At 51.5% G+C, this 26,789-nt stretch overlaps 2 protein-coding genes, 1 long non-coding RNA gene and 1 pseudogene across 8 annotated transcripts in view; 1 reads left to right on the top strand and 3 right to left on the bottom strand.

Moving 5' to 3' along the window:
* Positions 1–26,744, top strand: part of Pis (phosphatidylinositol synthase) — a 46,050-nt gene extending 19,306 nt beyond the window's left edge. For 3 of the 6 annotated variants that reach the window (XM_037222352.1, XM_037222354.1, XM_037222351.1), the window contains one exon: positions 23,693–26,744. In XM_037222352.1, coding sequence (XP_037078247.1) covers positions 23,723–24,364 — 642 coding nt within the window. In that variant the 5' untranslated portion in view covers positions 23,693–23,722 and the 3' untranslated portion in view covers positions 24,365–26,744. Of the gene's footprint in view, positions 1–21,682; positions 21,796–21,864; positions 22,032–23,692 lie in introns of those variants that run through there. The other 3 variants (XM_037222349.1, XM_037222350.1, XM_037222353.1) reach the window with 3 other exon arrangements.
* On the bottom strand, positions 4,946–11,136 carry LOC119099233 (ADP-ribosylation factor 6-like; annotated as a pseudogene).
* Positions 12,619–17,151, bottom strand: LOC119098274 (programmed cell death protein 4). The gene is made up of 7 exons (XM_037221196.1): positions 17,119–17,151; positions 16,330–16,447; positions 15,279–15,438; positions 14,649–14,819; positions 14,236–14,398; positions 13,579–13,718; positions 12,619–13,325 (listed from the first exon to the last, which is right to left on the bottom strand). Exons 1-7 carry the CDS (start codon positions 17,149–17,151, stop codon positions 13,250–13,252), a joined length of 861 nt encoding a protein of 286 aa, XP_037077091.1. The 3' UTR covers positions 12,619–13,249.
* LOC119099234 (uncharacterized) lies at positions 17,152–20,528 on the bottom strand. Its single transcript, XR_005094330.1, has 4 exons — positions 20,295–20,528; positions 19,658–19,980; positions 19,244–19,404; positions 17,152–17,233 (listed from the first exon to the last, which is right to left on the bottom strand). It is a non-coding gene; the product is annotated as an uncharacterized LOC119099234 (long non-coding RNA).
* Positions 26,745–26,789: the final 45 nt, after the last annotated feature.

Raw genomic sequence — 26,789 nt, 5'->3', positions numbered from 1 at the left:
AAAATCTGGTTCATCCTGGGTCCGTTCCGCATTGCACCCACCGTCGACATCAGTCTGGCTGGCAAGGTACGTGGGTCGTGACGTACAGATTGCGAGCCCGAGACCTAACAATTCAATTTCGCGGGGCGGGCGACCCTGTATGACCTGCTCCGCAGCCCTTTCTGGCTACATGCTGTTTCACATGCCTGGCTGACGCGGACGAGGACGAGGTGCATGGTTTCCCGGGCCTAGTATCCTCTATCAGAGATTGCTCTGACCGTGGGATATCCCGACGTGCTGAGGCGTCACCTGCCGACGGCCACGCCTCACAGCGGAAGTGCTCGGTCGCAGCGCCCCAGTCCTGTGAGAAGCACCGTACGGGGGCGCACGACTGCTTCGCTGCACCCGCCGCACGGCGGAACCGAGCGCTCGCGGCCAGGGGACCAGGCCAGTACCCCGAGTTCATGCGAATCAATCCAAAGGTGAGTCCCGGGCAAACCTCGGTACTTGGTCACTGCGGAAAGAAATGCCGGCGATGAACGCCAACTTACGGCGGAGGGGCTTTAGTGCGTTGTCAGTAGAAGACAATCTCGTCTGAACAATTTGAAAGCCGCAATGGTGGGGTATCGTATCTGTTTCCACCTGGGATGGATACCGTTGCACTACGTTGAAGGTAGTTCTGCCTTTTCTCCCAAGATGTTTACCTAATAATCGCCGTTGATGAAATAGGGAGTCGTCGCCATCGCGGGCATGGGAACGTTGTTGTTTATTTGGGATACAACTGAATCCACACCTTTGAGAGCTAGCATAAGGTCTATGGCATCGCAGGAAATTAATGAAAGTAAAAAACTTCCGTACCCAACACCTTTTTCGGAGGAGAGGGGACTTCACTGCTGATTTTGGTTCAGTATGTTTGGATTAGAGCTCCATCGGCCATCACTAAACGTTTCAGGGCGGTGGGATGAAGGTGAGTGGAGAGAATGTTGGGACAAGACTGATTGCATCTAGAGCCATCCCAGGTACTTCCCTGCACAGGAAACCATCTTTGGCTAGGAGTGGAAGCTTCGGCGGTGCTCCCGTCAGGACGGAACTTACACCTCGTCCGATTCTTGCAGCTTGTTCCGGAAATCAGGGATGAAGGATAAAGCTCTGCGTTAAGAAAAAGGTCGGATGGCACCAAATTTTTGGGCAGACATTAAACTATACCTTATGAATTCTACTGAGCGTGACAGCCAGCCAGTATCGGGTCATATAGGTGGCAGTGCACAGACAGCGCATGGACACCCAGGCAGAGTGGCCGCTGCCGCGTCCTGGCCTCACTTCTGCCCGCAGCTAAACGAGTTCGTGGCGGCCTCCATTATCGAGAAGCTGCGCCTGAAGGGGCTGGCGGCGCCACTGCACGACTACAGCGGCCGTCTCCTGCCCTCCTCTCTCCTGGCAGGTCGGTGCAGACCTCTCCTGCCCTCCGCTCTCTTGGCAGGTCGATGCAGACCTCATCTGCCCTCCGCTCTCCAGGCAGATCGGTGCAGACCTCTCCTGCCATCCTCTCTCCTGACGGATCGGGGCAGACCCCTCCTGCCATCCACTCTCCTGGCAGGTCGGTGCAGATCTCTCCTGACCTCTAACGGCGACACCGCGAACCAGGACGCCGCACGATCGACGCAAACGGGAATGCCGCGAACAGCGCGCTGATCTCGCGGCGCTGCTCTTGCTGCTCGGCACCAGTGAGGCGCAGATGCCGCCGTCGAAGGCAAACCGGGCTTTCAGGTGGATTTAGCCCGCGGAAGCAGCACGGGTGCGGTCATGTGACAAGTTTTGGCACCGACCACCTAGAGGCCGTGCGGAGGCTGTCACCAGCATATTCACCACGGCCAATATCGGGAACCAAAGGATGTACGGGAAAAGTTCACCAGAAGTAACTCAGCTGTGCTTCTAGCCTCACGTGATAATCATGCATCATAAAGCTTTTCTAACGCTTTACTGCTGAGGTGACGCCCAGAACCCAAATACAAATGTTACGCATGTTTATCGTAAGGTGCCTGGTCGTCCCTGCCCACAAGGATGCACCGCCACGCAGCATGTCTTGCAGCCCACAGTTGCCGCATGTTCAATATTGCACAGACCTGACTGACGACCTGCCTGACCAAAAATAACACTGCTGCTTTCAAGACTTCAATGTCCCAACGACCTGACTGACCAAAAATAGCGTCCCGGCAGAGATGGTGCTGAAGCCCAAGAAGAAGCGAGTGACGGACCGTTACTACTTCGGCTACGTGCCGCCGCCCCCGCCAGCGGGTCAGCACGGCCTTCCGCCGCTACCTGCAGCAGTTCCTGGAGAGGCACAAGGCCGCCGAGAGCGACTTCTGCTATCTCCATGTAAGTTCGACTGGTCTTCGCAGACGTCCGTCAGAAGCGATGCTTCTCGCTCCCCTTGCTCACCAATCTCCAGTACATTTCGTACTTCACGTCGACAACGCGACTCCCGAGTCTGATCGAAAGTTCGTTGAGTGGGACGCCTTGACAATGTCTAATGGCCTTCGAGAACGCCCCCTGAGATCTTTTGTTTGCTGAGTCAGGATAAGAGGCGTATTGACCAGCACTGATCCTTTCAAGACTATGGGATAAAGGGGAGTGGAAAGAGGTGGGAGAAGACTGCTTGCAACTGGGTGTCGTCCGCCACCAAGACATGCCCAGCACAGGACATGTCGCGGTGGTGGACGAAACCTTCTTTGGGCCGTGTGTGGGCGCTCGGGCAGGGTTCCCAACAAGAGCATTTCAGCTCCTTCAAGACTGATGTTACAGCTTACCCCGGATAAACGGGACGTCGCGGGGATGTGGACGAAGCAGTGAGCGGGCAAATGGCAGAAGGCCTCTGTTTTACCCCCATCCCTCGGGCTACCTGCCATAGTTCCATGCAAGACAGCTAGCAGGGAACAAGTTCGGGCATTCAGGTTTCGCCGGCACAGTTCTGCGAGGGACCGGGTTTGAAATTGGAGGATGGGTTGTACAGTCAGAAGCATCGTCAAAACGTGTTAGTAAAGAGAGTGCCAATAACCTAGAAATTAAAAACATTATAGCCTTAAGCATCGATGTTATCGTGTCACTGCACCGTCGACCAAGTAATTTTACGTATATGCCAGCAGCAATCCAGATTGCTTGAGAGCTTCATGTTAGGGAACCCTGCCTGTTGAAGCCGACGATTTATAATAGTAAGGCATACCTCCGTTCAGTAAAACCCTTTTCAGGGACCCTGACCATTTTTAAACATCCATAGTCCATACCTGTCCGGGCAGAGTATCTCCCGTCCCCGCACACAGAAAACAAGCGAATGAAAGTTGGTAGCCAGTTCCACGCCCCTTCCAGGCGCCGCGCCGACATGACGGGCCTCAGGTGCAGTGTGTGACGCGATGCGGCGCCGACATGACGGGCCTCCCGTGCGGTGTGTAACGCTGCGCCGACATGACGGGCCTCCGGCGCGGTGCGTGACGCGCGCGGCGCCGACATGACGGGCCTCCTGTGCGGAGTGCGATGCAACACGACATGACGGGCCTCAGGTGCAGTGTGACACGGAGCTGCGCCGACATGGCGGGGCTCCGGTGCAGTGTGTGACGCGACGCGGCGCCGACACGACGGGCCTGCGGTGCGGTGTGTGACGCGCCGCGGTGCCGACAGGCGCTGGAGAAGGTACGGCGGCATCTCCGAGATGAGCGACAACGACACCCCGCTGCCCAACAGCCTGGCAGAGGTGGTCCGTGCCCAGGAGGAGCCCGGCTTCGGCATGCGCCAGCTGCGCCGGCCCCAATCGGCCGTGTGAGCCAGTGACGCCACTACGGACACGAGCCAGCGGCATCAATGGGGGCACCGATCAGCGTGGCCGTAATGCTCAAGGACACACGAGGAACTGCACAGGTATCTCACTGCAACAAGTTGGAATCCCTCCAGGCTACGTAAATTGAAAAAAGTGAATGGTATTACACCGACAAGCGACCGCCTGCGCTTTTGAAAACGATATCGATACATAAGTGATAACGACAAACATCTGCCGATGATGCGGACCCTCGGCAAGAATCTGCGCCGGGCCGCTTTCTCGTACACGTGTGAATCCATGCCATGCGTGTTCAGTCAGACTCGCAGCGCCTTCTCCCGATCTGTATTTTGTGCCGTATCCACGTGACAATGCGGGGCGAAATCTGTCAAAGCCCCGGTAAGAAACGACTTTCGGCGCGCGGGCTCCACTAACAGCGCTGGCATACATAGCAGGCGGCATGGAGCACCACGTGTGCAGGTGTCACGGCCAGCGGTGAACACACGTGACCGGTCACACCCCGGGGAGCCCTCTTCCAGGTACACAAGCGGGGTAGCCTGTCTACCACTCGGTCGCGCTGGAGAACAAAGCGTTCGGGGTTAAAATATAGAGCCGCCCGCGGGCGGCCCTGATCTGAGCTGCCAGCAGGGGCCGGGTTTTGTCGGTCTCAGCGGGTGCTGCGGTCGTCAGTGAGGCCGCCAACTGTTTCACCAGCGGGACGGGCCCTGCTGGAACCGAGCACCTGCGGCACGCTCCCGCGTCCCCCACCGGCCAGGCAGCACTTGGTTACATACAAGAAGAGTAACACTACTCACCGTCAAGCACTCCGCGCCCGCTAAACAGCGACGGCATGATGCCGGCAGCATGTCACACGTTAGAGTAGCGCGAATCGGAAACTTAAGTCAAACTGCCACCACTTAAAAGCACCGAGCTTAGGCAGCGCTAGCCGCCCGCGCCTGTGTGGAGCAGGTTGCTGATAAAAGACCGGGAGCGGCATTTGAGTGCCGCGCGCACCGGCGGAGCGTGTGTCCGTTTAGCAAGCCCCGCTCCGAGTGCTGCAGTCCGGCACCGCGCGGAAACCATATAAAGCTCTCCAAAAGCCCCAACATCACTACATGAGAACCCATTAGCGGGCAAAAGGCCCGTCTCGGCCGTCGTCAGCGTCAATCACCCGGGCTACGACTGGAATGACTATTCGCATCACATCACACCATGAGCCAATGAGGCAACGCACATTTACAATAACGACAACGAATAACAGAGGTAACAACTGAGCCGGCCGAAGTTACGAATCACGCCACTACCCAGGATAAACAAAGCGCGCGAAGCTGTGACACCCTCCGCCGGGGAGATGTTTGGCATGCGTGGAGCTCTACGCATTCGGATTCGTCCGTACAAACGCCGCGCTACAGAAGACTAATCAAATACGCACACTCCCTGATCATTGGTTGCGTAGAGTCCTCCTATCACTTGTGCACATAGTCCGGCCGCCCACGGTAGGCGCAGGCCGTGCCTCTTCGCACCGCTTCTATATAAAACGGCCACGCCATCTAGCGAGCGCACTCATGACTTGTGATTCGACGTCAGCCACACGGCCCTCAAAGAGTCCGTCGCCGGTGGTGGCGCAGGCCGGTTGCACGTACCAGTTGCGGTCGTTTATACGCGTCAGGCCGAGCTTCTCCCTGAATTTCGTGCGGCTTCATTGCTGTAATAGAACAGGAAAACGGATAAGTCAGTCGCCACGGACAGACGATATCAGGTTCAGAATGGGGCAAGTCGCGGCTCGAAAACGAGGATTGACGGTCATCCGACGCGCTTCCCGCATTCACCAGGTCACCCTGGACCCTCGCAATATGACGTCCCACCCGGGACATGCCGCGGCGGTCAGCCATGAGCCGGCCTCTCGGCCGTGTTGGCGGGAGTGACCGAGCGAGCGCACGGACCCCAAACAAGAGCAGCTGCGCGGGTTGAGGCGCCTTAAATGAAGCCTCCCACCATGGCCACAGTCTTGCCTACTACTCACTTCTCCCCTTCACCCAATAACCATGAACGGTCATCATTGGCGGAAACCAAACCATCCAACCCAAACCAAACGACTGCGCTTCAGCGAGTCTTGTACGAAGATCAGCAGGGATGCGTTAACTATTGCGCGTCTGGAAACCAGAGGTACGGGGTTTCGACTCCCCGCGGTGCCCCGCCCTTCCTGCCAGCGGTGAGAGGCAGGCGAAGCCATATAAGCCTCAGCAGCTGAGTGCGTCGTAAGCCCAATGACACACAAGATCCAGCGGGGAGGAGCCAGCTCAGCACGGGGAGGGGTGGCGGGCTGATACATCAGCGGAAAGGATGACGGTTTCGCAGAGGCTGGCAGCTCACCTGGGAGGATTGACAGGCCAGTGAGGACATTACGGTCGGCAGGTTACCAGCGGAGTCGAACTGGGAGGAGGTCAATGAACAGGAGATCACGTGACTCGGCGTCGCCCACAATGGTGTTTTCCAATATTAATGATGATAAGAGACTTTACAGTAAGTGGTCTTCCGACATATCAGGAGGTAATAGTGAACATTAAGATACTTAGAGCCACTGCTCAGCCAGGAGGACAGAGGGCTCAATGGGGAGGAAGGGCGGCCCAGCAATGACATAACAGTGGCGGGGAGAGGCTGACGAACAGGGGGGGGGGGGGGGACAACATGGTCTAGGAGGGAGGAGAACAGACGGGAGCAGCGACAACAGTGGCGGCAAAACAAGACTGAGACACACCAACAGTGACAAAGGACTTCCTGCATCAGCAATATACAATTAATTGCATCGAATAACAAGCACACTGACGATTACCGGCAGCTGCTAAAAGAGACGACGCCGACAAGGCAGGGCAGTGGTTCTTAGAACCAGCGCCTGCGATGGCGCCTGCGCATCAGCAGCCCCCCCCCCGCCCCCCCCCCCCCCCATACAGATATTACATGCCATTCCAAACAGCTAAATCAGATGGACCAGACCACACGTGGCATACAAAACGCCCCTGCCGGTGCTGCCCAGTGCAACGCCCCTGCCCAGCCTCTCAACGCGCGCCCCCTACCCGGCCGCGCAGCTCGCCCCCTGTCCAGCTGTCTGGCGCACGCCCCCCACGCACCCTCCCCAGCGCCGCGCCCTCTAACCGGCCACGCAGCGCGTCCCCTGCCCGGCCGCCGCTCACCGTCTGGCAGGTCCTGTTTGTTGGCGAACACCAGGACGATGGCGTGTCGCATCTCTCTGTCGTTGATGATTGCGGTGCAGCTCCTGACGCGCCTCATCATTGCGGTCGCGGTCGGCGCAGTCCACCACGAAGATGAGGCCGTGCGTGCCGGTATAGTAGTGCCGCCAGAGCGGCCGGATCTTGTCCTGGCCGCCCACGTCCTGCCGACGGGCGGACCAGGTCAGCAGCGCCGGCCGCCAGGGCACGCGTTAACCGCCGCACATCGCGGTCCCAGACACACCCATGGTGGACGTCCACACGCAGCTGGCAGTCACCGGTGATCTGGCCTGCCGTCCAAAGGCAAAACACCAAATGTTCAGTTTTGGCCATTTTGAGTGTTTGATGTCACTTGGTCTGTCTTCGAGCTGAATTCGGTTATTTAAACCATCAGTTGAAATTTTCACACACTGTTAGCCGTTTCTTTAGCTAAAAGCTTGTGAAAGTTTCAACCAATAATTAAAATAACCGAATTCAGTTCGAGAACATCAATCAAATGGCATGAAAAACAATAGACCAAAAATAAACATGTGGGGTTTTAACTCTGGATCGCAGCGGGGAACTGAGCCAGAAGTCCTCCGTGATCCAGAGATCTGAGTCGGCAGTTGAGCGACCGAGCGACCGTAATCTGGCCAGGCTGTGCGAAAGAGTTGGTAATGTTTCTTCCAGCACACAGCACCCCGATGAACTCACCTTGGGCGCCCGCAGCTCAAGCCGCCATACAGCAAAGGAACATTGACATAAAACATCCTCATTTCCAGTAAGCAGTGCCCATCGAAAGCCATCGAAAAACTTTTCGAAACCACCGAAAAGCCAGTCACAGACCATATCAATGAACAGATGCGCGTCTCACATGGCTCATGGTCGATAAACAAAGTCAGTGACTGTGGCTGTCACTGTGACTTTAACAACAAAGTCAAGATATTAGGCAATGAAGGGCAGCAGAATAGATGATAGCAGCATTCCACATACCCAAACGTTGAACTTGACATTCTTGTATGACACCGTTTCCACGTTGAATCCCACTGTAGGTATTGTCGTAACCGACTGGCCCAATTTAAGCTTGTAAAGGATTGCTGAAACTGATTTGTCAAGGAGATCTTGGGGATTACAACAGACACATAGCCTCTGAGAGTGTGGAGCTGATGGAAGCAGCAAACATCTAAGAAGACAATGTGAAAATGCCCTCTTTAACGCTGAATGCACACAATAAACATGCATCAAAGCATACTCTGTCCCCCACAGAAAATGATCTTCAAACATTAACAAAGCCCCACCATAGTTGTCAGAAGGCAAAACACCTCCTGTTTGAAAATGACCTCATTTATCTTTGAGTACAATCTCAGGGCATGCCACTATGAGCAGAATACACTACTTGGTGAATTAAGCATGTGCACACCTTGGCGTGGGTTGGAACCAGGGCACAGAGGAAGATAAGCCACCTTGTTGCACCTCCCTACCACTCTAATGATTATGAATCATGCACATAAACTCATGCTACAAAGGATACTGGTTTTTCCAGAGGCATCCAGTCCAAGCATCAAAATTCGTATTTCCTTGTTGCCAAATATCTTGGAGAGAAATTTCCCCATCTTGAGACCATACACAGGTACCCTGAGCTTGCAGCCTGAAACAAGAAAGTACTGGTAAAGCAAAATACATTGTAGTTAACGACACATCAAAAACACAGGATTCGGCAGGACACAGCACATCTGATTGGTCAGCAAACTGTCAGGCTCTGTGCGATTTAAATTCCTTGGTCGAGCATTGCTAAGTACAACTAATGAGCCTCCAACAAATTTAATGATCTTTTACACAGGTAAGTGGTTTGCAGGTTCACAAAATATTTTCAGTTAAATTGGTTCAATAACATGAAAATATGATCCAAATGGAGCAAGATTTGGCATAAAATACAATGAAAACTTAACCATCTTCAAATTCAATCCTTCTGTTTTCATGAATTTCTTAACAACAGGAGCTATCTAACCATACCACAATGACTGCAGGCATGCTTAAAAAATATCTTAATTCACTTGAGACTTGTCACCATATGAAACCTCTTCAAACCACAATGTCGCAAGCAGGACATTACCAACATAAAGTTGCTGCAAAAAACATTATTAACTGCAAAATAACACCTTGCACGCAATATATCAAACTGCCTAATATCCTAAATTGTATCCTGAATTGGATTATAATCCATCTCCCATGGTACAATCTGGCATGCTCAGTGGTATAAAGCAGCTGATGATTGCAACAAAGAATGCTGATGCCAGCTGGTAATAAGCTGTCACCAGTTACTGCATTCTGTGGTGGCATGAGAAAGTAAAGGTTACTCCTCCTAAACTACCAAACTATTAAATATTGCAGAGGACCACACAGAACCAGGTGAGTTTGGTTGGGCCAGACTAGACTGAGCTAGGCTAGGTCATCTCTTAAGTCAGTCTTTTTAATAGCTCATTGGCCAGCCATTCATCAGGCTGGCCAATCCCAGCTCAGCCTTTTTGGTCTCACCTTAACATGATAATCAATATCTTACTAGATAATAAACAGTTAAAATGAAATCCACAGAGATGTTATGACAAAACACAACAGCCAGCATCAGCTTCCTGGCTACATTCAGCACAGCATGCTGCCATGCATGCCAGTTTCCAGTGTTGACAGTGAAGATCAGCCAGGTTGCAAAGGTGTCAGACCAGTTATCAAGATACTTCAGGCACGTCCAACTCTACCCCAAATAGGGTGGTCAATTTATCTGTTGGGGGCAGGAGCCCAGATAATCTGATGACCATGGGGTTCCCAAGATTGTCTCTACAATCTTATTCACAACTCCTGGCTTTTCATTACCCCTACTGATCAAGGTACCCAGAGTCAAATGACACTGAATTTATCATCCAACAATTTGCATTCCATCTTTACTTACAAAATTTTTAGCAATTAGAAATATATTGAACACCTTGAAATACAAACAGTAAAATCTAATGGTCTGAAAGAGGTACTTCACATTAACTGGTGAGCAGCATCATACAGATGTTTTCAACTGGTCTGCCTGTTGAGCACAAAAAGCAGAGATCACAAGAAAGATGCTTTGATCATGTGACAAATTTTGGTCCAAGCACTTCAATTTAATTGGTACATCTCTGGCTAAAGGAATGCTGCTAAGGCTGTCACACCCAAGGCTGTACAAGATAATATGGGAGCAGTGGACAACTGACAAATAAAACAAACATGGTATGCACTTTTCTGTTCCACACATCATCTAATCCAGCCCAATACCTGTGTCAAGGGATCATGTGCTTCCCAAGAATAAGGTGAGCTACCCTAACTGAAGAATTGCTGCTCTAGAATACCCAAAATGTACTAAAAATATTAATTCTTGCTTCAATACTGACCCAACAAGATCTCATTGCAATCTGCCATGTTTTGTGGGCTGGTGCAGGCTGGGGTAGGGAACATGGGATGCTACAAGCCTCCAAGCCAGCCTGTGAGAACTCCATCCACAGTACCAAATCCCTACTTTACATATGCCGAACCTGAATCATGCCCTCACAAAAGTAGCAGCTGAGCAGCTGACAAAGCAGCTGATGAGTGAATTGTGAATGCTATCATTGCATAATCATCACTTTCAAAATTTAGAAACAATGATATTGTGCAACAACATTTATTACACTTCCTCCAATGTATAAGCCTATATACATCTTCGTTCCAAATTGGCCTCATGGGTAAACATGCCTACTGTCACAAATGTCATGCTCTACAAAAATCGGAAGGTCTAAAATGAATCCATTATCTTTGCTCAGCCTGGTATATACTTTCCATTTACTACAATGTTCATATAAAAATAAACCATCTTCAGTAGGTCAAGCACCAGCCAGTCCATCACCCGGAGCCGACGATCCCGACATCTCAAGCCAGCGAAGTTAATGCGGTTTACCCTTGTCCCATCTCCAGTGCAAGCGACCACGAAGAGTACTCAAAGTAACTCTGAATTCATGCCTTATTACCTTTTCAACCTTCATACATAAAATACGGACCCGATCCCGCGCGGTCCGGACCAGACGCCCAAACCTGAATGCAGCACGGGGCACGGCGCCGTAACAGGCCTAGCGTGCGATAAACCGCTGCGTGGCGCTTACGCCGCAACGCGGTGCATATGTCACGAACGGGCCGCTCCCATCAGCTGCTGACAAGTCAGCTGACTTCATGGGGCTACACTACGCACGAAGGAAGGGGGCGCTGTCAACCTTGGATTTCGACATTACCCCGTCAAGAATGCACGTTGTTTACATTGTGGTCGGCGCGGAAGGGTGGCCGTATCTTTCTCAGTTTAGAGAAAGCTTTACTCCCCTCGACTTTAAAGTAAAATGCGTGTTCTCCGTGGCTTATCTACTATGAACGCACCAACAGGATAATCAATTCGTCGACCCCCACACCACCATTGTCCTAGTCCCCCAAATATAACAACTGTCTCGCAACCATTTCTCTCGTGACACGTGACACTTAACCTCATTACGGAAGCATGCATTCGAGTACCTAGACTGTTGCCGAAAAAGAAGGCAGCTTAAATGTGGTGTGACGTAACATTTTTTTTAAAAAAATGCCTCTACACCACAACCGTGTGCTGCAGCCGTCAGCCCACGTTAAGCAATGCCACGCCTGCATTGGTTTCTTCTCGTCACACATTCGTTGCTAGATGCAGGTTCGGCACCTGCCCATAATTGGCATGTGGGGCTCAGTCATGTATTTCGGTCACTTAATACCAGCAGGCGGCCACGACAGAATCACGCATCACACGTGGAGCGGCGAGACACGCCGAACGGCTGACTTAACACAACATACAGAAAATACCCTACAATTCAACTCTGACACCGATAGAGGAAATACTTATCAAACAGCTAAGATCTAGATGGTCGACAATGAGGAAACCCTCGAGGAAGTCTCGAGCAGGACTAGCACTAGCCGATAAACCGCGACCCACGAACGGCCCACTAACGGACCGTCACCGCGCAACCCACAGCAGAGACCGAGGCCCCCAGCCCAACCCGAGACGAGCCGTTTTATGACAAAAATCCCACGCGTCAAGAATACCCAGCTTCTTCTCACAGCAGCAATGACGAAGCGCTAAGGGACGGTCGCTGCACCGAGCCCGGGGCGAGGGGCTTGAGCAGCCAACAAGTAACAGACGCGCAGGATCCATCGATAACCGAACGCCGAGTGGCAGAAACGGGTCGGAAAGTCAGGCCAGGCGCCACGGCACGTATATCTAATTGTCTCGGGTGAACAGTGACGTCACGAACCAAACGTTTGTACTTCTCGCCTCCACGCAGAACGCAGGCACTCGCACACAGCACGTGCCCCCAGTCTCCGTCAAGGTCAGGGCGGCGCGGCGCCGCCCGCAGCGGCCGTGGCCCGCCGGACCCCGGTCAGGCACCGTTCCCAGCGGACGGGCGCGGTTGGTCCCGGCCGGCAGCCGCCGCGGACGGACGCCAGGCGACACTGACCTGATGAGGCGTCAGTCCACCAGCGGTCACGGTTCTCGGTCAAACGTAGGCGGTCATCGATCATATCACACCTCTCCCCATCCACCCACCCACCCACCCACCACACTGAAATCACAGCTCTGCGGCAGAGCGCGCACAACTTCATCACGCATTTTCTGATCACACGGTTGGTCCAGACAGGCACCACGTCGCTCAGGTGCTCCCACGGCAGTCCGGTCTGTCAGCTCGTCGGCCATCTCGTCTGTCGTTGAAAATGAGCGTCTGCCAAACCAGCGCTGTGTCTCGCGCCCCGACCGGAGGTAATTAAACGTCAGTGGAAGAGGCCACCTCAGCCACGCTCGCGCCGTCACACGTCTCAGCAGTCCCACCCGCGAACAAGTCACACAGTCTGACGGCGTCCGTAGCACGCGAAAATCACCCGCAGCGGGTCCCGCTCCACAGCCACACTCGTCCCTGTCCGCCAGTCGCGACCGCAGGCCACACGCAGGCTCTCGCACGTCTAGTGGAGGTAGAGGGAGAGAGAAATATAGAGAGAGACACACACACAACATTACGGCGCTGAGGACGGCCGGGCGCGAGCGGCACAACACCGGAGGAGGGCGGGGGCTCGCCGACGCGTCGCGGCGCCGCCCAGCGTCCTGATCGACCGCGCACCGCCACGGGATCTGGCGCGCGGCCCGCTCGCCCGCCACACCACACGCGCGCGCCGGCGCCGGTCGGGCCGGCCGCCGGCTCGCTCAGTAGGCGAGGCCGGGCAGCTCGCGCGCCTTGATGCGTCCCCCGTCGCCCTCCGAGACGAACCGCTTGCGGCCCCTGCGAACATGAAGCGGCAGTGAGCGGCGCGCGGCTGGCGGCGCGTCAGGCCGGACACGCCAGGCAAGCGTTACCTACAGCCGGGAGACAGCACGCCGTCAGGACGCCACCACAATCAGACACCAGTAAGGGAGCACGCCCCCGCCCCGGCGCGACCCCCGCTCGTGACACGGCTCCAGCCGCGTCCAGACCCGGTCCTGGCCCTAGCCCGGCTTCCACCGCGCTCCTCCGCTCTCCCCCGTGCCACGCTCACTTGGTCGGCATGCGGCGCATGGTGTCGCGCGAGATGATGCCCTTCTGGAAGGCCAGCGTGACGATGAGCTCCAGCAGGCCGTAGGCGTCCGGCACGTCCAGCTGTGTGTCCGGCATGGCGTCGTAGACGCGCAGGAAGCCCTGCGGTCGGCGACGGCGGCGTCAGCGATGGGAGGGGCGTACACGCGCAGGAGTTCCTGGACACGCCTCTTCCCAGCCACGGTGAGGGGAGCGGCGCGGGCTCGCCAGAAGCCATGTCACGGCCAGAAACGGCGCCAGGTACCGCTGCCCAGAGCGGTTAAGGCCCAGGGAAAGGCATCGCTACCGAAGGGTGGCTCACGAACTGCTTTGCTGAGGAAAGGAGAACGCACGGATAGCAGTGCTCGCGAACACCGGATCAGCACACATTTCACAGCAAACGACAACTGGGAAATGTGAAACATCCCATGCAGGCATGTGCTTTTTACTGATAAAAATCAACATGCATCACATGTCTAGTGCTCAGTTTCTGAGCCTTGACTTGCTGATCATTATGACATCATTTAAGTCCGCGGCAGCGTGCGCTGATCACCAGTCACTGAGCTCTGCCGGTGAAGCGGCGGACCGTCGTATCTGCACCTCTGCACTATCACTATCTGCACCTGCACAGAGGACCCACCTCGTCCATCTGGTTGGTGGTGAGCACGCAAGCGCCGTACATGGTCTTGAGCAGGCGCACCATCTCCTGGATGGACCTGGTGTCGGAACGCTCAATGGCCATGGTGACCGCCTCGTACACCAGCTCGTGGTGGAAGTGCGGCACCTCCAGCTCCTTCAGACACCTGTCCCGGTCGACGGCGCAGCCACGGGGTGAGGCACGTCAAGCAAAAGCGCAGCGCACCCCGGCGTGGGCACCGCAGTGGGTTGGGCGCAGCGCCATCACGTGATCGCAGCGTCCACCACGCGTCTACGGCCAACACACCCGCACACGTCTTGACAACGCCGCGGCAGCCGGCTGCCCCGGCCACAGCGCCGGGGCCATGCCTGCCGCGAACCGACACCGGCACCGCGCCGGCGAGCGGCCGCACTCACCGGATGGCCTCTTCCACGTCGCTGGAGCTGAGGAACTCCTTCAGCAGCAGGATCATCTGCTTGACCAGGTAGCGGACGGGGCGGCGCGGCCCGCCCGTGCCCCACACGTTGTCCAGGCGCACCATCCCGTGCTTGACGCTCATGAGCAGGTCGGCACGGTCCAGCGCCTTGCTGCAGCCAGATCAACATGACGCTGTTCATCAACACGGTCGACTGCGACGTTACAAGCGTCATAAACTATCACACCTGGCTTTGAGGGCAGCTGACTTTATGAAATACCACATTCGTCCACAGTGTGTAGCGGATATGACAATAAAACGCGACAACAATGCGCTATCTCTGCCGGTCGCCAAACTATGACGCAGCGGAACAGCCCACGCGCAAAACCGGTGGCATGCCACGCGGCAACGAGCAAGGACAGCCCAATTCAACCGCGGCCAGCCAAAGGGGTTTCCATACGACTTTACCACCTGCTTTCCAAAACGTGAGTCAACACGGCAGACAACTCGTCATTATCGCAGCCACAACACGACCACTCAACCGGCCCGAACCGCTGACGTCACTCGGCGTCACTGTTGAGCGAACACGCGACGCCCGGCAGCCGGAGACAGCCCGGCCGCCGCCACTCACATGGCGTGCCGACACTCCACCCTGCCCTTGTGGCTGGACAGGTACTTGGGCGGCAGACAGTCGTCGGCCACGCAGCGGGCCATGAAGTTTCCCAGGATGTCGGACGCCTCCGGACAGTCCAGCACCAGGTCGGGCAGCGAGGCGAGCAGCGCGTCAAAGCCTGAGAGCGGCACCCGTCAGTGGAGAGGGGAAGATGAATGGGCGCCCGAGCGTCGCCCGGAGCCGAGAGCAACGGCATCACAGCAGACGAACACACCGCTTTTACCGTGGTGTGCGCCAATATGACGTAATGACGCAACCAGTCACGGTATGGCAAAGCGTTTAATTTTATGACACATCTCATTAAAACAAACACCAATATGATATTCAGCATGTCTGCTGACGTTAAACATCTTACCCAATCCCTACTCAGGCAATGACGACAGTCTTGCACAGGAAAAGGAAACTCTGTCCCACGCATTGTGAGCCAATCTAAGATAATCTACCCAAAAGACAATAACCTGTGTAGATGTGCACGGGAATTGCATCACTTCACAACCTTTTGTTACCGGCATTGTTCGGCGTCCCAGCCAAAGGTTTGACTGTCAGGGTAACTACGGTTTAAAACATTTGTTTTGCGTTCAGCCGTTTTAAAGCGACTTGAACTGGTTCACGGCCGGGCAGCCCGCGGCTCTGGGCGGTGGCACGTCTTAAAGATTGCACCAACAAACGCCCTTACTGAGCCCAACAGCAACGATACAAATAAAATCGGGGACGCGGAGAAAGCTGACAATTTCGCCGGACATTGATAGCTGATTGCTGGCCCCGATCGCACGAGGAACCTTTGCGAATCAATAAAGGTGTTCCTACTTTGAGAACATGCACACTGGCAATGCCGCTCAACAACTGAAACTCAACCACAGTTTCTTAGAATTTAACGCACCATTAAGCTGAAGGTCAGTATTTCCTTGTACTGATGCCATCAGCTCGGATACTTCACTATTAGGCGCGGGCATCGGGAGAAGCCTCGGTAAGGCCCGAGGGCCCGCACCGCGATCGCGCAATCACGTACCGCGACAGATGTCGGTCTGTGTCAGACACTCCTGGTAGAGGTCCGACAGCAGCACCGAGGTCATCTCGCGGTGCGACGGCTTGTGGTCCATGGCCACCTCCACCATGGCGACCACCACCTGTCGCAGCGCGTCACCATCAACCGGACATCCCATCGCGCACGCGTGCGCCGGCTGACAGCGGTCCCGGCCACCGCGCATCGGACATAGACGCCGTCCCATGCACGCGGCATGCGCGTAACTCACGCACACGCACCAGAGCTGCACTGACGACATTCTCTCTCCTCTCCTCTCCCTCTCTCCTCTCCTCTCCCTCTCCCTCTCCCGTCTCCAAAAAACAAAACTAATATACAGAGAGAGACTGTAGAGAGCGAGTCCAGAGAGATAAGTATAGAGAGAAGAGAGAGAGAGATAGAGCGAGAGAGATCCGAGAGAGATGAGAGCGATAGAATATCGAGAGAGCGATATCTCTATATCTTATCTCTAAGTCTGCTCTCTAGATATATGATTATCGAGTATCTAGTATAACTTAGATCTTTGAGTTAGCTAGCTCTATGGCTCGCATTATCGATAGCGATCTCATAGAGAGAGATCGCTCTCTCTCTCTCTCTCTGATCTCTCGCTCTCTCTCTCTCTCTCTCTCTCTCTCCTCTCTCTCTCTCTCTCTCTCTCTCTCTCTCTCTCTCTCTCTCGCTCTCTCTCTTCTCTCTCCTCTTCTCTCTCTCTCTCTCTCCTCTCTCTCTCTCTCTATCTCTCTCTCTCTCTCTCTCTCTCTCTCTCTCCTCACTTACGAGGTAGCGGATCTTGATGTGAAGCTGGCCCATGCCAGTGCTCCGTCAGCGCCGCGTCCACCTCGGCCGTGTCGCCATGGTCGAAGTACTCGAGCACCAGCGTCTCGGTCAGCTTCTGCAGCAGGCAGCGCGAGCGGCGTCAGAGCTGGAGTCGTCATGGCGGCCCACCCCTCGAGGTCCAGGCTCGGCCACGGAGCACACGGCAACGGCGACTGCCACATCAGTTGGTATCTGTGAGACGCCTCGCGGTCTTGTGAAGCACTCGCCGCGTCAGTTGCGTTTATGTCCGTGATGTTGTGATAGGGCGACTAGGTCTAGCGATCAGATATGAGAACAAACCCAGGCTTCTCATTTTCACACCAAATCGATGTGAGACAATGGTGCCAAGCCAAAGTCAAAACCAAAGCCAGTGGCACGGAAGTCTGGAACTGCAATGGTGAAGCCTAAACTAGTGGCTTCACATTTTTAAGCACATAGCCTGGTCCGAAGGCAGGCTTTGGGCACACAAAAACAATGAGTTTCGAGCATAAGAAGTTTCAGCCAAATGTGAACAAGAGCATGAGGCCGAGCCTGAATGAAAATATACTGTAGAACACTTTTTGTGCAGACAGAACCATTTTGGTGTCTGCAAACACGATCAGAAATTGCAAACATTACCAAGACGAATCATCAGAGTTTTACATAGTGATGAAATATTTCGGCTGGACCCCCCCCCAATGATTGTACTGATTTGTACACATTGCAAATGCTTCTGCTGTCATCATCAGGTGCTGATTGCGCCTGAGAATGACCAGCTAGTTTTTAGCTTTCATGCCTTTTCCTCCCACTGCCTCCAAAAGTGGTGGCAAAATCATTTTGACATGGGAAAACAGGCACGACCTCGGGCGCGTTCGGCCGGCGGATAGTCTCGGAAAATTATCCAGAGGGTTAAAAAAACTTTAAGGAATAGTATCCAGAACTGCGAACACGAGAAATTACCTCACATAATTTTCTGTACCAGAAAGAATCCCAGACAACTTTCAGGGCATAGTCTAGACAGAGAATCTGTTTTGCCATACCTAACTATGACTGCTGGCTGTGCATAGTGTATGGGAGACAAATCTGGAGGATAAGTTCTGGACCAGCTGAACACAAATGAAGAATCTCCTTGGATGATCACCAAAATGATAATTACTCTGAAGCCAAGGCCAGCTTTTAAGAATGATAGGCCAAGAATGCCCAAGCAAATGGTTCTGCATAGCACAAAGTTAAAGCTGATGCTGCAGACAGGTGTGAAGAGTCTCTTGAGACCCAAAGTCCAACACAAAGTCATTAGAAGAAATCTGTACTTTGCAGAGTCAAAGCTGAATCCAGCTTCAGCCCCATATCTGTTAAAGATGCATATTTTACTAGAGGAGAAAGACATGATATTTCTTTTGATTCCTCTACAGCTGGTTTTCTGACCAGCACACCATACACCTCAAGCAGCCTTCCACACATCCTGCTTGACTACAAAATCAAATCCATCCTATGCACTCCTCTCTACCAATGTTATTTCATTGTCATTAACCAACTTATGAATATCCCAGCTTTAGCACATGCTAACTCAGTGGAAAAATGTATTTTGCACTATGTTTTGTCAACCTCTGCACACCACGTGCCCTCAGTGATGATTGGATACTACACCAAACATCACACCACATCAACATCACAAAACAAAACACATCACATCAAAAACATCACATCACATCACAAGTCAAACTCCATTTCAAAGACACATGACACAAAACTGAGTGATGGAAGTGTCAAAATGGAGTTTTCTTTTAACCAGAGCTTCATGCAAGGCTGAGCATTGTCAAAAACCACTACCAATCCTCTCCTTAATACTTCTGTGTTCAAACATCAACTAGGTTTATGTGCCACAGCCATGAGATACAAAACCAATTTTGCATCCTGTACTTCAGGATGCAAATGGCCAGATGAAGCAGCTTCGGCTGAAATACTGCCATATTATTCAAATTCTTTTCTATATAATGACAAACAGCATTACACAGACTCTTTGGCACATAGTTTCAGATATGCCATATTCAACCAAGTAAGAAATAAGGGTGTTTTTGGAACATCTATCTCACAGCTATCTGCCTACCTTGACTTCATCCTCCGTAAGTTCCACAGGAACTGGCTTCAACTGCACATCTTCATCCATGGACTCAGAGTCATAGTTGGGATCATGGGAGTCAACTATGTCACCCTGCTCCTCCAGCTCTGAACCAGGCTTCCCCCAGACACCTTTTCCTCCAGCTCCTCCTGGAAAATTAATACAATGTAGTAACTCAAAGAAGTGATTCAACAGTAGCCTTTGCATTGCTTACATGTACATTATATATATATATATATATATATATATATATATATATATATATATATATACATATATATATATATATATATATACAAACACATGCTCAGAGTTTACTGTTTTCTATCATAATGCAGTTGCTATATCAGTTTCAATTGCTATATTTCATTGTATGCATAAACAAGCACTTTACTAACATACCCTTCTTTGGAAGTCCTCTTCCAAACCCACTCCTGGATCTCCTGCTGTTCTTTGAAAATTTGGGCTGTGACCTTGTTGGCTCTGGCTCTGATATGGAGATTGACCTCAGTCTCTTGGAATTTGCCTTTGCCTGGGCACGAGCTTGTTCTTGAAGCGAGTTGCTTCTGTCAATCTTTTTAGTACTTGCAGTTATATTACCATTGACAGTGGCACTAGCACTATTTTGGATGCTGTTGGCCTCCATGCCTTTACCAGCTGAAGCTCAACAAATACTCAGCAACTGGATGTGTATCCAACAACAACACCTTTCAATACAGCTACTCCTGAAATGAAAGGTAAGCCCAAATAAGCATGTCAACAGCTCAACACATCACATCATACCTTTAATCTTCCACAAGCAGACAACTTTGAAATTGATTGACATACAATGCCTAAAATGAATCACCATACCTTGTGAAAGAAATGTGCCTTGTGCCTGGTTCGGAAAAACTGGTGAAATGTATGCATGAACCGGACAGCGATCATAAACAAAATGGGCCTTGACTTCAAGGTCATGTTTGCTTGGGCACACGATTTCATTAAGCAGAGCAGTGCAATGCATGTACCAAGACACGAAGACGTCTGCCATTACACTTACTTGCAAACGTTTTTTCCTGCGATATGGAGAAGTTATACGCCTGGCAGAGTAACAGCGTAAATATGGTCGACACGTGTGGCTCCGGGGGTTTCACGTCGGGACGAGTCCCGACACAAGCGCAGACCGTAAGCCGTAGATCAACCAAACTAAAGATACGTAGTCGAGCCCAAAGAAAGCACAGCTTCAGCCTCAACAAGCAAAAATGTACCCGAACTTCACCCACCCGCTGCCACCGAAACCTCCCGCCCAGACGCCCGCCCCTCACGATCCACTTCCGCTGCGCACAAAAACAAAGAACATGGACGATGTTCAAGCTTCGGGGTTCTACCTCAGCACAAGGCATCAGCTGTTGCACGAAATAGCTCATGAGAATCTTTGAAGTTCTAATTATTTGCGGCGGAGTATACGATTTTGATCCAACTAAGCACAAAATATTATTTATACTAATGTTTTGACTAATTCATTGATTTTGTTAGCAACTTATTTGTAAGAAACTATCATATATGTCGTCCTCAGACCTGCTCATGACGTGAACAGCTGATGAAGGTTTTCTAGTAACGGTTCTGAGGATTCAAGGCCACAATACAACTCCCCCTCGATGTTGCGATTACGAAGTGCGACGTAGATGGTAGTTTTACGGGATGCCGCTATGTTTTGGTGCCGCCACTATCTCAAGGTCGTGCCATGTTATGGAGTATATTTCGTAAACAGTTTTGAAATGTGTGGTGTTTTCGATATGAAATAGCTGTCATTTTAATTGAAGCATTGACATGGTAGTGCTAGAGTAGGACCCAATGCCCTGCCAACGTTGGAAAATTGTACGACCTTACAGCCCTGCCATCGGCTTAAACGGCACTGGCTGCATTGCCTTGCACCACTGGTGTTTGTTTAGTGGCCGTTCGGACCGCATGGACCGCAGTACTTTTGGGAGATTGAATTTGGTCTATATTTCGACGGCCTTGATCATGAAGAATGGTTTCAAAAGAGAGATGAAACGTCCCATATTTTGGGGTGTGGTTACGCCATGGAAGTCGTAACGAAAACTAAATCATCCAAGTCATTCCTGGACTCTCCCCCGAGCTTGTTGAAAGCTTCATGAATTATCCTGTGGGAATGAAAAGCGAAAATCCCTGATGTCCGAAACCCACACCAGAAACTGCATTTCAACACGGATTTGACCTACGTATTGTGTTAAGCGTTCTAGGCAGTGAAAGCTTGCAGGGATGCTTGGAGCTTACTGCAGTCACTTCCAATGATACAACGTACTAGTTTATTTGCGAAAAGGTCGCTTGTTAGGGACAGTTTCACCAGAGTTGTAGATTTATTTTCAAATTTACGAATTCGTGACTTTTGTAATTTAGTAGTTGGATACTCCCTTTTATGGCGCGGTAATGACAAAACAGTGGTTGGCTTACATGGCTTCTTGCAAAAAGGCTGAGAAGTCAAATCTTGCGGATTAGGGTTGGGGCAAGTTCGGGGAAGGTATCTGCGACATTACTGGGTATTTGAATTTGACTGACTGATTCTGATCAAAGGCTGCTGTTGAAGTTTGTTGTAAGATTATTTCAATTAACTGTCACAACTTGCATTTATTGTGTTACCTTTAATTTACAGCATACTGTGTGACGCCGTGTAACATTTGATTTTTGCTCTTTCAGTCAATCCCCAACAATAAAACCTGTTATGGGACTCTTCGTAATGTGAATGGGCAATTAGTGAGAGAATTGACCACACAAGGTGTGGCATATTGACACAAGGTGTGGCAGAGGAAGTGGGTTTGACTCAGACTGAAAAATACATGTTGCACTGACAATGTCTGGCATATCAGCAGCATGGCATCAACAATGCCAGTGCATTATGCTGTAAATCCAAGCACTCAGAGTCTGGTGCATGGTCATTGCCAATTTTTGAGCATAGTCAATGTTTCCAGAATTATGGTGGTGTGAGAGGTCATTGCAGACAAAAATACTCCAAAAGCATTTTTCCACAAAGTTAAGTTGTAAAGTTAACACACTTTGGCTTGGCCTGAATATGGTGCTTGCAAACATGAGCTTCAGTGCTCTTATACTGCATGCATGTTCAGTAAAGTGGGTGCATTTTGTGTAAACTGCCATAGACATTGTGACTGCCTAAATGTCTGTGTTATAAAATGAATTGATATGGTATGTATACAGATTTATAGAAACAAAAATATGATTATATATATATATATATATATATATATATATATATATATATATATATATATGCATATACAGATATATAGATCATTGGTATGCTTAGGTGTGGTCTCAAAATGCCAAGTAGCCCATAAATGCTGTTTAACAATAACAATTTTACTTGTCATTATTATGTTAGCAGGTATCATTTGGTCATAACTCCTTTTACAGTAATAACATTGTTCACTGCTTTATTTTTTCCAAAAATACCTGTCCTGGCCATTACCTCCTGCTAATTTGCCTGCATTCTCAGCCCTTGATTTTGAACTGAAGCAGGCAGAACCTGAAATATGCCAAACATAGTACCTACACAGGAAGTTAAATTGGCTACATATGGGCCAAAATTTAGGAAAAATTCAGGGCTGTTAATGCATTAGCTCTATTCAATATCATTGATACAATTTTGTAGTTTTGAAAATTTAAGGAACATATCCCCATCTTTTCTGTGAACGAGCCCATGGGAAGGTAGCAATCCAGGTGCATAGGTATTGAGGTAACTGGTAGGGCAAATTTGATCTGGGTATGGATGATGAAATCATGCATATTTGTGTCTGACACAATTGCCATCCGAATTTTGAAACTGTACCCTATGTCCATTACAACTAGTACACCCTTAAGGCTGCTTGTCTGGCAAGCTGTTGCCATGCATTACCATTGTGTGCTCAAGTTGGTGAGAGTGGTCATCATATATGCTGGCATGTTACATAGGGTTTTAACCACTTTATTTTGCACCTGATCTACAAAACACACTGTCATCCAATGAAACTGTTTCACAGCTATATTTTTTCAGTGCAATTAAATGATGCCAAATCAACATGCATTATTATTTGTAGTACAATTCAAATTTTATTGGTTAAAGAGTACATGAAAACAGGCCTGAAACATTCAAGCTTCTGCTAGTGGATGCTACCTAAAGTCTTTGTGTGCTAGTTTTGAATTCAGGATTTGTCCTTAGTTAAGTTTTTGACTTGCTGCCATGTGACAACTTAATGCTGAAATCATATATTTCTCAACCAGAAGTATGTAGCAAGTGTCTATCTGGGTATAACTGGGGGACATATCCCCACACTGGCTACACCCACCCCCAAATGTCAACCATTGCATTGCACTGGCTGCTGATGGCCAGTCCAGCTCACCATTGCATCTTCTCTCATCTTGATGTTCTCTTCTCCTTGCCAGACCCCTCGGAGCACTGCGCGGCCAACCACCATGGACAACGTGTTCCTGTTCGTGCCGAACCTGATCGGCTACGGGCGTGTGCTGCTGGCACTTCTCTCGCTCTACTTAATGGCCGAGCGTCATGTGGCGGCGGGCGTCTGCTACGTGATCAGCGGCCTGCTGGACGCGCTGGATGGGCACGCGGCGCGCCTGCTCAACCAGAGCAGCCGGTTCGGCGCCATGCTGGACCAGTTGACCGACCGCTGCGCCACCATGTGCCTGCTGGCCTGCCTGTGCGCCTTCTACCCGCACCGCATGCTCTGGTTCCAGCTCAGCATGGCCATCGACATCTCCTGCCACTGGATCCACCTGCACGTGACGACGCTGCGTGGCCGCGGTAGCCACAAGAGCATCGGCGGCGAGGGCTCGGCGCTGCTGCGTCTGTACTACACCTCGCGGCCGCTGCTCTTCTGCATGTGCGGCGGAAACGAGCTATTCTACTCGATGCTGTACCTGCTGCACTTCACGGAGGGCCCGGCGGTGCTGGGCCTGGGCCTGGTACGCGTGCTGGCCTGGCTGAGCGCGCCGGTGGCCGTCGCCAAGTCGGCCATCGCGCTCGTGCAGGGCTACGGCGCCTGGGCAGAGCTGGGCCGGCTCGACATCGAAGAACGCGCGGCCGCCAAGGCGCTGTAGCGTCCCCGCCACCCCCTTCCCCCTTCCCGCTTTTCCTCTGCGCCAGATCAAAGTAGCCGCCGGCGGGCCTGCGTGTCCTTGTTGCTGTACTGCTGTGCAGATGTTGATGTTCATTGTTTCATGTCGTGTTCGGTCGAGTGTGTTCCTTGGTATGGTAGCATGTCTAGCAGTGTTATGTGACTAAGGGAATGCTTTGCATGGATTGGAGGAATAATGCTTCGCTGCACCATGCAATCGACTATGTTGTGAACCCTTTGCTGCGACAGATTCATACCTTATGACATATAGAACATTTACTAACTGATAAGCTGGTAACATGTACAACTTACAAAATGATCAGTCGATGAGCTGAAATTAGATGCTTTTCGTTTGATGCAGTGAGCAAGCGCATGTCCTCGCACGAGTTGACATCGCGTGTGGATTACAGGACCAGTCTGCTCGCTGCCCAGCCTGTTGGAACGTCGGGAAAGTTGATATCCGGTCAAAATCACCGTTGGCCTGTTCAGGTTTTAGTGTGTAGCAATTGTGCTTTAACAAACGCGTAGTTTCGTACAAACTAACGTTTGTAGGGTAAGCAACATAGCAGGGGAGGCATATCCCTAGCTAAGAAGTGTTAATCATTCAGATAACGTAATCCAGGTTCAGAAGGAGAGGTTCATTTTGATGGATGTGACCAGACGGGGAGGGGTTGAGGTTTGGAGCGGGGCATGTTCCCCTTTTCCCCTGAATGTCGTTTTATTCCCCAAAGTTGTGTAGGATGCATGCTTTTTACGTTTTTCCGTTCACAATGTCATTCCGGGCCAAATTATCCCCCACGTTCCAGCTCGGCCCACCCAATCCTCCCTCATCCCCCTTCTCAGAGATTTGGTTACACCCACGTTTTAGTTTGCTGTGATGAGGTCGCTAAGCTTTGGGTGAAATAATAGCAGAGCTGACAAATACCTTAACAGTTCATACGTCATATTCCCGATGTAAAACGGCACGTGGTGTGCGGCAGTGAGATGTGAGATGAGAAACGTGGCGGCTTAGATTTAACCGTTAACTCCAGCCGCAGTGTCGCTCGGGATGCTTTTCCCGCTTGAAGTACAGCATGATAGCAGGCTTAGCTATAACATGCATAAGGAGGCCAAAAGTTGGGTGTGCTGTTGTGTCTGAGAATGAGAGCTTCGTGGGTATTCACTGTAGTCGACGTCTTCTCGTATGTGTGGACTTCTTTGCATAAAGATCTCGCCTACGTTCCTGATGCGCGCGGCGCCGGTGTTGCTTATTTCGTGTCACAAATATTTCGCGAAATATTTCTTATAACAAAAAATGTTTTGTTCCAACATATTTATTTCGAAGCTTAGTAACGAAAAGAGTAGCCATTCACAAACTAGTCATGTTTCGTGCTTGCAGCAGAGCATTCTTTTAATCATTCCTTGCTGTTAAGGGATGGCTGGTCAGTCTTGCCGCTATCGCCAAAGCCATGTTTGGGCCAACTGTGTGACATTGGATGTAAATGCACGCGATTCTTGCGACTTTTTCCGTAAGTATCACCGACAAGTATCCCTTTGTTTTACGCTGGGCTGATACCGCGATTGACGTCAACGGTATTTAGTAACAAGTGCGTGTGCATGTCAGCTGCTACATAAATTGTCACTGTCGTGTTCACATAGATGTTAGCACTAGGCATTTCGAGAGGCTGACCCAACAAGGCCAGTCCCCACTTTCCACCTCCCCCCGCACCCGTCCGCGACTACCTGTTATGCACATTCCCTTGTTTATGCACTACCAGAACATTAAACCGACCTCAGCAGCATAAGCGCCGTGGCGTTATTATGGAACAGTGGTGATAGCTGCGCTCCACCACCTGACAATGGCTGTCAGCCGGGCTGTCCCGCAAGGTGTGCGTTCTTTGCCCGGCGACGCCTGTGACGGTCTTTCAGTTACCTACTTAGGCGTGGGGAGGCACGCCAGCGGTAACGGTCATTTTGCGCTCCGTCAGGCCATCGCGCGGTCGGTAGATGATTCTTCGCTGCGGACTTGCGCTGGGTCATCACAGCCATTGCTGTTGAGAACATATTCTTAGTCCTGTTGCTCGATAATTCTTGGGCTGTGGCCAGCGACGCCAGCCCTGCGTTCGTTCCCGTACCACCACAGACAACGCATTTGTCGCGCCACGCCCTGATGCCGCATCCGCCGCTATTTTGTATTTGTTTTCAAAGCACGCTGTTTCGTTCGTAGCCTGGCTGTTGCGCTTTGCTGCACGGCTTTAACACGTGCGACGTCTGTTTTCCGGGGAGGTACGTTAACTTTTGCCATGTGCTGTGTTGACACCGCCGACACGCTGGCGGACGCCGCGGAGTGAGAACAGTCCGGCTAATACAACACATACATACTTCCAAACTGAGCTCTTGGCTGCCAATGTCTAGGGTTGGGTGAGACC

Source organism: Pollicipes pollicipes, unplaced genomic scaffold (genome assembly GCF_011947565.3).
Source record: "Pollicipes pollicipes isolate AB1234 unplaced genomic scaffold, Ppol_2.1 Scaffold_4740;HRSCAF=5597_pilon_pilon_pilon, whole genome shotgun sequence".
NCBI lineage: Eukaryota > Metazoa > Arthropoda > Thecostraca > Pollicipedomorpha > Pollicipedidae > Pollicipes > Pollicipes pollicipes.
Note: the sequence above shows the minus strand (reverse complement) of the source record. Positions and strands in the feature narration are given on the sequence as shown.

Bases quoted from the DNA above. Each gene is read 5' to 3' on its own strand.
- LOC119098274 (XM_037221196.1), bottom strand. From the start codon at position 17,151: ATGGGCCAGCTTCACATCAAGATCCGCTACCTC. The intron at 15,439-16,329 runs GTACGTGATTGC...TGCCGCTCTCAG, and splicing joins ACAGACCGACATCTGTCGCG to GCTTTGACGCGCTGCTCGCC. The intron at 14,820-15,278 runs GTGAGTGGCGGC...ATCTGGCTGCAG, and splicing joins GTGGAGTGTCGGCACGCCAT to CAAGGCGCTGGACCGTGCCG.